Source organism: Clytia hemisphaerica, unplaced genomic scaffold (assembly GCF_902728285.1).
Source record: "Clytia hemisphaerica strain Z4C2 unplaced genomic scaffold, Clytia hemisphaerica genome assembly, whole genome shotgun sequence".
In the NCBI taxonomy this organism is placed as follows: domain Eukaryota; kingdom Metazoa; phylum Cnidaria; class Hydrozoa; order Leptothecata; family Clytiidae; genus Clytia; species Clytia hemisphaerica.
In genome coordinates this window covers 277,117-287,997 of record NW_027104055.1, presented here as the reverse complement: position 1 = coordinate 287,997, position 10,881 = coordinate 277,117, and the positions used below count along the sequence as shown (strand labels likewise).

Sequence of the window (10,881 nt, the reverse complement as noted above, 5' to 3'; positions counted from 1 at the left end):
GGGTCTTGTTTGGAACCTTTATTTTTCCAAAGAGTTTTAAGGCGCGAGTTGCTCCATGCTTCTGGGATATCATTATTCATCCATAGGTTTGTTGTAATATGGTGGATTATTTGTGATAAGACGGGATCATCGCATAGTTTTAGAAGTTCAGGATCTACGTCATTATTAGCCTTATTGTTTTTTAAGCTAGCGATTTGTTTTTGGATTTCTTCAATAGTGGGTGGGCTGTCTTCAATATCTGTGTTTGCTGATATTTGACGAAGTTCTTGAATAAAACGAGGGAGATTATCATGATCATTTCGCAATTCGTTTGGCATTGTTTCATCTGGTCGTTGCGGGGGGTTAAAATGAGATTTGAAATGTTCAAGAAGTTTATTTGGATCACATGAACTCGGGACTGGTTTAAGAGTACTATTTTGATTTTTGGCTCTTTGAAAAAAGTTTTTCGATTTCTCTGTTAATGGCCAGTTGGTTGATCTGGTCTGCTTCTTGTTTAAGATAAACATTCTTTGAGGTGTTTGGCACGATAACGAATTTTCTTTCGTACAGCTTTGATAGAATTTATATTTGCATTCTCAGTAACAAGTTTATCTCTGAGGTTAAACAGTTCATTCAATTTATCATCATTATGCCAGGGTTGACGTGAGACATTGTTCACTTTCTTTGGGAGGGTTTCGGTTGCAGCATCGTTTATTGCTTTCAGAAGGCTGTTGTTGAGGGTGTTGTTGTCTACGTCTAAGACTAAGAATTCAACCTATTAATTGCCATAGTTTTAAAGTTTGTTGCAATTGTTTGATCTTTCAGGGCTGATAGATTGTGTTTGAGGGGTTGCTTTATTTTCTTTCTATTGATGAATCGAGCAGCTTTAGAAGTCGGGGTTTTCATTATGGCTGTTACGAGTCGATGGTCGCTGTCGAAGTCGAAGCTGTTGTAAACTCTGCAGTTTTTAACATACTGTCTAATCCAGCTACACGATAAAATAAAATCGTATACTTTTTGAGTTTTTCCGTCTGGTGAGTGCCAGGTTACCCTTCTGCATTTCTTGTGGGTAAACCATGTATTAAGTACTGATTGATTTGTTTCGTTGAAGAAGGTGTGAAATCTTTGACCGTTGTCGTTAACTTCGAGATTATCAATTAAACGGTTTTCTCTCAGTGAGGAATTATACCATGCCGCAGAGGTGGTTGCATTAAAGTCTCCTAAACATATGACTTTCCGACATTTTTCGACTTTCATTTGCTTTTTCAGTGTAGAATAAAACAAATTCTTACTACTTTCGGTTAGATACACCAAAAAATTTTTCAAGATGTTTTTTCTTCGCCGAAACTAAGCTCTTCAAAGTTGAAATACTCTTCCTCGCAAAAGTCTTCATTTTCTTCTTCATCAATTTTTTTCAATGAAATTTTTGAATTTTCAGATTCAGGAATAGTTTGTCTAACAGAAAATGTATAATATGCCATAGTTTTGTTGGTTACATCAGTCAGAAAACACATTTTAAACACGGCAATTGTGAAAAATTCACTATGGTCAGAGCCCTTAATGATGGAGGGCGCAAATACAAAGGCGCAAGGACAAAAATACCAGGGGCGCCAATTTCATAGTTTGCACCACCAAGAAAATTAAGCCAGGCCGCTACTGATAATAGCGAGCTCATATATTTCGCTACAGAAAGATATGGCATAATCAAAATTGCAAATATTTCCAAAATTACGAAAATCAAAAATCGACTCCTTCAAAGGGTTATAAATTCTTGAAATTTAGACTAAATTTGAAGACTTTTGCCTTTTTCGGAGATTTTTGCAAAAGTTTAGAGATTTAGACCTTTGCATGAAAAATAGGGAAAATGGGAAAATGGTCCTGTGACGTGACAAAGACAAGGTTAAGAATACATTTGGCACTACTTCAATTTTAATAATACATCTCTTAAAAGTGCTTTCGTGCAGAGAATCATGGGATTTTCACAAAGTGCGAGCCTTTCTTGTTTATTTTGTCAATACACTTAATATACTTGTCGTCTTTTCATACAACCCAAAAGGTTTTAATACCGGAAAAATAGATTTTACATCGTTTCAACATGACAAATAGAAAGTTTGACTATTGAAGCTGTACTTTTTTTGAATGTTGCTTTACTCCATATTGATCATAAACAGGTAAGTCTTGCTATTGTAAACCTTTTTACATGGTTTTTGAAGTTCGAATTTATGTGTATTAATTTTACCTTTCTTAAAATCCATTTGGTTTCAAATTTTTTTGTCATAAGTTTCTTCACAGAGCGTCCATCTTACGTCTATTTAATTTTTTTAAACAATTCTCCAGTGAATAATTCCTCGAAAACAGTTTCAAGTGGTCTAACTTTCGTCTTTTAATTACTCCAGTCACTCCAGTAAAAGTTATTTTACGAAAATTTTCACGTATCTTACTACCCGCAAGTCTGTGTTTCGTTTCAGCTCTGAACTGGATTTACTTGGGCTATCTTGATAAAATTTCGACTCTATCTGTCTACATCGAGGTATAAATATAATACTATTTTCAATGTCTTTCAGAGAAAATGTTGAGAGTTCTGGTAACTATTACCTTACTTGGCGCTGTTTCTGCAGCTGTTTCAACCAAGATTTCCAGCTGGGTGAATACATTTGACCATGGAGGTTGGTCCAATTGTACTAATGGATATTTCTTGACTGGGTTATACAGAGATGCTCGCGGTAAGGATGGAGATGACAGAATTGGTAAGATCAAACAAGGAGATTGTAAAAGTGCTGACAATGAATTGACTGCAGGTTGCCAGCATATGGATTGTTATAATTTGAACATCTGGTACATCTTTGATAAAGAAGGATGGGTCTCCTGTAAGCCTGGTTACTTCATTCAGTCTATATACTCCACTAAAGGTAAGGAGCTTAGTAATATCAAAGGAGTCCATTGTTGCAAACCAAAATCCAAGAATGTCGTCCAAGGTAAATGCTACAATCACAACATCTGGTTCTCTTTTGACCACAAAGGCTGGTCTAGATGCAACCCTGGCTACTATATACAAGGCATGTACAGAAGTGACTGCAACCAATTATATTGTCTTGAAGAATTCAAATGTTGTGAGATGAAAGCTGTTTCAAAAAAAGTTTCAACAAAGATTGTAAACTGGAGGTATACATTCGGCTTTAAACCAAGCTGGTGGTCACGCTGTCCTGATGAATACTATCTCACTGGTTTATGGAGAAGTGCTTTTACACCAGGCGGTGAAAGAATAGGTAAAATCCAACAAGGACATTGTCAAAGTGCACCGGCAAATTTTGAATCTAAACAAGAATGTAAATTGAAGGATATTACCTATATCTTTGATAAAGAAGGTTGGGCACAGTGTGATTCTGGTTACTATATTAAATTAATCCGCACTTCCAGAGGATTTGGTCTTCGCAATATTGAGGGATTCTACTGTTGTCGACCACGAGGTAAAGTAACAGAAGATGGAGAATGTTACTTTCAAAATGTCTGGACATCCTTTGATGATCAAGGATGGTCTAAATGTAGATTAGGATACTACATGCAAGGGATATTCCGGAGCAAATGCGATCAGGTATTCTGTCTTGAAGAATTCAGATGTTGTTCAATGAAACAAAAATGTGAACTTAACAATGACAATTAGATCAGATTTTCTACATGTTTATCTTCTTGATGATTTATTCACCCTCGTCTTTTGATATCTTCGGACATACTTTGGCATCTGATTGGTTGCATATGACATATATTGACTTATTTTATGTTACTTACAATTAGTCAGCTACACCCCTGTCTCAGTCTGATTTGAATTGCAGCACGATGCCTTGAAATCTGGTGAGCAAAACATTATTTTGATTAGTTGGATTGGATTAATACATATTTGAAGAGGAATGGGCTTAAGAAAGTAAATTCTAGGAAGACGAACTCGTCAATGTTTTAAAATGAAAATTTCTTCCCTACCCTTTCGCCAGCGAAGTCTTGAAATCTACTGCTACTGGGGCGTCAAGAAATAAATTTCATCGGGTTTAAATTTGAGATCTCTAAAACTAAGGGGTGTCAAAAATTTTTAGCAAGCTTTTAGCTTGATTTTCACTGGGGTAGGCAAAAACTTTCATTTTGAAGTATTGGCAAGTCTCGACTTCCAAGAATCTACATACTAAAGCGTGATTAATTTGTGGTTAATCTTGTGATTTCAACAAGGAGATTCGACCACAGAGATCTGTAAGCCAGGTAGATGGCAATTTAAGCTTTCTCCGCAAAAAAAGGGAGCAAAATTTGACTTTTATTCGTGCCAATGGATAGGATCTAGCATTTTAGTTGTTTTCGTAGCGCGAGATCAAAAAAAGTAGGCGGCAAACGCTATTTCGTATCTCTCGAACCAGTGAAATTGCTTATTGTTACGTGATTTCTCTGGTAGGAAGTCCTACCAAAATTTGCTTCACTTTTCGATAAAGGCCGCGGATCTAGTGGATTCGACCATTCATATTTTGAGTAATAAATGAAATTTTTTTTAATGAAACAACACTCCTAATAAAAATGCTTGAAGAGTTACAACCGCTAGCGAAAACAAAACAAAAACGTAGACTTCTACTCATCCTCGTTTCTTATAGGAAGTATATCTATAGAGGTCTGCGATTCAGACTAACAAAAACGCTGCACGCTGCACAGAAAGGCTTCAGCAACGTACATCTATTATTATGTAAACTCAACCTGATTATATAAATATATAGTTTCTAAAATCTGCTCATCAAATTATGATAAATGTAATTAAATTCTTATCTCATTGCTTTCGGCATCAATAATCTTTCTCACGTCTTCTCAACCTTGCAATAACCCTTCTACAACTGGAGGACATGTGTGATGCATAAAAATTTATCGATTTTCTCTCAAAAAGTGAACTTATCTTCAGTGGCGGCCTGGCAGGGGGTGCAGGGTGTGCAGTGCTACACCCAGAAAGATCTGAGAGGGGCGCCAAAAGAGCTTTTTAAGGGGCGCCAAAATTTTGTTGATGTTTAATTGGACAATTTGGCGCCCTTCGGCACGTTTATAGCGCTTTCTATGAGTACAATGTTATTTTTTTTCGCCTGCGGCGCTTTATTTTATCTTCTTCCATTCTTTCTATTGAATTTTTTCTAAACTGTTATCAGTATTGAATCAGAAGTAAAAGAAGTGTTGTGTATCCACCAGGGGTTAAAGAGAATGCTCATCCACAAAATGAGAGATTCCCAAAATGATCAGCACTTGTTGATTCTCGCTGAGGTTTTTGTAGTCTTATACTGACTAACTTTCTCCGTTTTAGAAGATCTTTGAACTGTTTCACCTTTCTTAAACCAAATTTTTTTGCCTGCAGCTCTAAAATTACAAGGAACGTTAACCCTTCTTCCCAACTTCTGAATTTTTGGCCTCTTTCAGCCATTGATCTTTAATAGAGAGTAAAGTAAGACCAGCCGCGGAAAAGTTTAAAGATTATCTGGTAATTTTTCTGATAAGAGTTTTAGAAAGCAAAAATATAGACTAAATCGACTTACCAGGTATAAAATTTCCATTTCAATGATTAGGGGCGTTACTTTCAACCAGTCACTGCTCTTACAGTTTAGTATTTTCACTTAATGATGGAGGGCGCAAATACAAAGGCGCAAGGACAAAAATACCAGGGGCGCCAATTTCATATAGTTTGCACCACCAAGAAAATTAAGCCAGGCCGCTACTGCTTATCTTGCAGGTTCGCTCATCCAGGAGAGGTTTAAACTTTCCCTTTTCTTCCGAATTCTTCAGAATAAAACATACTAGACTAAATTTTGGACAGTCTGAAATCAGATCGTCATTGATTTTTGCACAAAACGCTGAAGCTCTAAAAGAGATATATATGTGAAAACAAACAAAAATCTTGATTTCGTAAGACAAAAGAAAACTGGGAATGAAATACTGGGAAAAACTGGGAAAAAAAATTTCACGGCGTGAAACAAGATTTTTATTATGTTAAAAAGTTGATTTTTTTCCTAGGCTGCATATGCATCCCCTCTGATATGTTTTGATATAGAGGATATTAAACTGATATTCCGTTGGCGGGTTGGCGGTCGCCCACGATAAAGCTCGCGTAAAGAAGCGGGCTTATTTCCATCGGAGATGATTGATATTCGGCCTTTGATGTGCCGCAGCCCCAGTCGGGCTCAACTACCCTTGTGCGTAAACCTAAAAATATAACACAATTATTGAATTTCTAAACCTTTTTAAGAAACTTGATACCCCGAAATTAAGTAACTCTCGGACAGAAATTATATACACGATACTCTTCCCTTATATCAAAATCAAATCTGGGGATGTGCGCAGTCCTTTATCGGGTTACCTTTTATCTCTGCCTACAGTGTATCCAAAAGAGCATTTACAGTCTATTTACAATAGACTCCCGGTTATTTGAAGCTAAAAATTTACACCAGCGTCTGAGACTCAGAAAAGGCCTTAAAACAGGTTTTTGATATTATGCTCGTAATGCGTAATAGGGTGTAGAATTGACAAAAAAATTTGCCCTTCGAATCTCCTGCAGTTTTCGAGTGAATCGATTTTTAGTTAATTGATAGGACTTATCAAGGGTCTTCCCTTTGCTAACGGTTTTTTCCAAGTCTGAAAATCAAATATCTGATGCTACCAACGGATTCACTGTGAAAAGCAGATAAAGAAAATGGGGTTATTTAATAAGTTTCGACCATCTGGTGCCGAGAAATGCCATTTTTAAGGCGAAAAATCGACGTTTTTGCGTTTTCAGATGACGTCAGCATTTTGCTGGGGGCATTTTTAGAAAAAATAATTCTCACAGCTGGATAGCCCTGATTTAGTAGTACCCAAAAATGGTATTGCTTGTTAACTTTCGATGTTGATGATCTCGGCACCAGATGGCCTTGATAAGTTCTATCGATTAACTAAAAATCGATTCACTAGAAAACTGCAGGAGATTCGAAGGGCAATTTTTTTTGTCAATTCTTCACTCTATTAGGAGCATAATATCAAAAATTTGCCCTGATCTAAGGGATGTCCTACGAAGTAACAAAATTCCCTATCTTGGCTGCTTGTCTATAATTGAGGCATTTTGGTTCAATTGAGCGTAATAAACACAGAGGATTTTTATTTTTTCGAAGGAAGAACAAAGATTTGAGCAAATTTTTGAGAGGTTCTAAAATATGAAAGACCGAATGAAAATAATAAACTTTTCGAAGAAATTGCTTGAATAGTGTAAATAGCTTTGAATATTAAAACCTAATTTTAAAAGAAAAAAATTGTTTTAATTGCAGAAAATTAATGTTCTCTCTCGACGATCTCCTGATGAGAAAAATTCGAATAACTGAGGGTGATTTATTCTATAATTGGCCAGAAAGGGAATAGAAATCGCTTCGACTAACTGTAAGTTCGAATAACCGAGAGTGTTTTTGCCTGAGTTGGGTAACAGATCCAAGGGGAGCGTCATATCACTTCAAACAACTGAATTATTCGAAAAAAGTGCAGGTTCAAATAACCGTCTGTCTACTGTACCACGAATGTTCAAGCAATTTCCCACGAGGATAAAGTTCAAGAAAATTAAGGACTCTCCAGTCCTATTAATTAAAAAATATAAACATTTTAAGTTTACGTCTCTATTTCTCAGGTACTCTTGATACAACTAAGTGGGGATAAGGATATTTCCATTACTTAGGGATTTTCAATACTTTACTGTATGACTTTCAGTTAAAAAAAAAACAGTAGCAGTAGGAATGGTTTTGAGATTCAGCCACCAAAATTCACGGACTCTTATTACGTTGAGTATGTATAACTTGAACCCACATGGGAAACACTTATTTGTTCCAGTTAAGTAAATTCAAGTTAAAGAGTAAGGTTTGTAAGGTATTGTTAGATGAAGGGAATAGAAAACTTGTTCGGAGTTAAAGAAAAATTCGAGTTGTAGAGGTTCAAGTTAAAAAGTCTCTCTAATGTATTCAGTGCCGTAGCAACTGGGGGGGCAAGGGGGGGCTATGCCCCCCCCCCAATAATTTTTTCAAAAATGGTTATTTTGCAAAATGCAAAGTTTTTCTTTTTTAATTTGTCATAATTGTCTTTTATGTGCATGTTTTGAGTGTATTTTTAAGCAATCTAGAGCTCAAATTTTCAAAATTTCCCCCCTCGGGCCAAACCATGGTTGGCCCTCGCGGTATCACTAAACTTCAGCCCCCCCCCCCCCAATATGAAAATGCTTCCTACGGCACTGAATGTATTAAAACGACGTCAGTATTCACTAATTCATAATATAAAAAGATGATTCCTGTGTCATAAAAATCTGCTCTCCTACGCAAACTTTGCGCCCCCCCCTTGTCTACGCTACTTGGCGTGAATACTTTAAGTACTCTATCGAAAAAAGGGTTAGCCTCCCGGGGGGGGTACTACCCTTGTCGACCGACGGGGGTGCTCCGCTGAGGTTCGAAAAATGGACCCTACGTGGGACTCGAAATTTGCGAAAAAAGTGACCCTGAATGGGACTGAAATTCCAAAATTTTCTACTTTTTCCCCAAATTTTCCAGAAATAGGCACCCTACGAGGGACTGATTTTTCTATTTTGGTGTTTTTGCGACCCTACCTGGGACTCGTGGAGGTTAAAAAAGGTACCCTGACCAGCGGAGCATCCCCGTAACCCATTTTGCCCTAGTACCCCCCCCCCGGGGTTAGCCTTACCAAGTGTTTGACGTCGAAACTGATTTATTTCATTGTCAATAAACTTTAATCTCTCGATTAATCTAATAAAGACTCTACAATATTAATCGAAAAACCTTCTATGGTTAAATATGTTACCATAAGTTGGTAAAGTATACATCAAAGTCCAAATAAAATCAATTTTCGGCTTAAAATCTATTTAGCTTCGATAAAGTTGAATAATCAAATTTAAGTGTAGTTTCGTCTGGGAATATAATTAAGAATCGTAACGGTCAAGAGGGAAAAGGTTTGTTTTGGTTGACTGGTCACAAATTATGATGAGCACACACCTTCAGTTTTGTAAAACAATTGTTGTATGTACAATATAATATTCAATATCAATCAAATCATGAACATATAAACGACTGGACATCTATCTTTTATTGTCTCTTTGAAGCGAGCTTCGTTGCCGCCTGTATTTCTAAATTGGTATGAAAAATCCGACAATATTCCGTCATAATTTTATTCTTTTGAATTATTTAGGTAAAAAGATTGATAGAGCTTGAACATTACTCATAATGTACAAAAAGATTATTTTGGAATTTTTTTACAGTTTGTAATACATTTTATCAACATTTTCAACTTTAAAATGCAGAATTTCAACAGCGTGTATACTTTTGAATCCCTTTTGTCACTCCAATAATTTTTTTTATGACTTGAAAAAAATAGCTTGCCAAAGTTGAGAGCCTGTGTAATAGGAATATCGAAGTTAGAATGTGACACTCTCTAAAATTATTAGACACTTTTAAGTCAAAATTTAGAAATATTAGTCGGAGTTTTGACAAGCTGATGATAATTTTGCCTCTGTTATCTTTGTTATGATATAGATAAAAGACTTGAGAAAAGTAGAACAACAGAGACTTTTGTCGAAGTTTTGACGTTGTAGCAAGGTATTCCCAAGTGGTATATCATCATAATCTATTGTTTCATTTTATGCCTTTAACGAGGCGGCAACGAAGCTAGCTGTGTTATCTTTAAAAAGACAAAGGAGATGGATGTCCAGTCGTTTATATGTTCATGATCAAATTTTACCTCTATAAATTTTGAGTCAGTTTTCATAGAATCAACATTTCTATGAGTGGCTCCAGAAAGAAACATCGTCCGCATTATAGCTTTCTAAATAAGGTAAGTAAGAGTAAATATTAGACCCTGATTTTATTACTTTAAGGTCCCAAATAAACGTCCCCCCGGCTATTAATTTTTCGGATCCCACCCCCGTTTTTATTAGAACCTAACGTTTTAATTAAGAACCCCCGTTTCTCTATTTTTGACAATATTTTCTGCTATCGACAGCCAAATTACTTCCGGTTTTAGTATGCTATTTCCTTATTTTGATGGAATATAATTTCTAACCCCTGGCAATTATCCTATTAAATGTTGAAAAACTTTGGGACGCCTTTTTATTCGGAACCCGCTCCTATTGTTCGGGACCTTAGAGCAAGTGGGGTACCAACAGTAGCATGATGGCATGGGACATCTCTGTGTCACAGACCCGGTCCCCACCCCACTGGGAAATCTAGTCAAAATTTCTTCCTTGGCTAGGAAAATATTCTACAATTTCAGCTCACTCCCAAATTGACTTTCATTTCCCCATTAAATTTCGATGGAAAATTTGCACTTTTTGAGCCCGGAACAATATAATTTTTAATACCAAATTTCAACCTTTTGTCCATTGAAAGGTCACGCGGGATTTGGTCACGTTAGGGACCAAAATAAGGGTCGTAATAGTCTCGTCTGCTTGAATCCATTAGTTCCCTGCTCTCCCGATTCACGTTGGTAAGGCAATTCCCAGAAATTCACGGTGAACTTTTTATTTCATTTTTCCTGTGTTAATTACCTTCTCTTTTTCGTATAGGCGTGAAAGCATGATGCCGTTGAAATGTTGTCAGTTGTTACTCTTAGTTGTGATGGTTTCTGCTAATGACTATGAACGAAAAATGGAAGGATTCCCTCTTATTCCTCCAGGCTGGGATAAAATAAAGGATGAAACAGGCAGGCCTCCATACGGGAGTCCATACAAGGATGAGATAAAGGATGAAACAGACATGCCTCCATACGGGAGTCCATACAAGGATGAAGATAAAGGATGAAAAACAGACTGAAACAGGCTCCATACGGGAGTCCATACAAGGATGAGATAAAGGATGAAACAGGCATGCCTCCATACGGGAGTCC

At 36.6% G+C, this 10,881-nt stretch overlaps 1 protein-coding gene across 1 annotated transcript; it reads left to right on the top strand.

Moving 5' to 3' along the window:
• The first annotated feature begins 2,063 nt into the window (after positions 1–2,063).
• On the top strand, positions 2,064–3,936 carry LOC136812174 (uncharacterized). The gene is made up of 2 exons (XM_067068654.1): positions 2,064–2,150; positions 2,544–3,936. The coding sequence occupies exon 2, from the start codon at positions 2,549–2,551 to the stop codon at positions 3,638–3,640; it is 1,092 nt and encodes a 363-aa protein (XP_066924755.1). The 5' UTR covers positions 2,064–2,150; positions 2,544–2,548; the 3' UTR covers positions 3,641–3,936.
• The last annotated feature ends 6,945 nt before the right edge of the window (positions 3,937–10,881 follow it).

Excerpts from the sequence above, each read along its gene's own strand:
- LOC136812174 (XM_067068654.1), top strand. The coding sequence starts at position 2,549 with ATGTTGAGAGTTCTGGTAACTATTACCTTACTTGGCGCTGTTTCTGCA.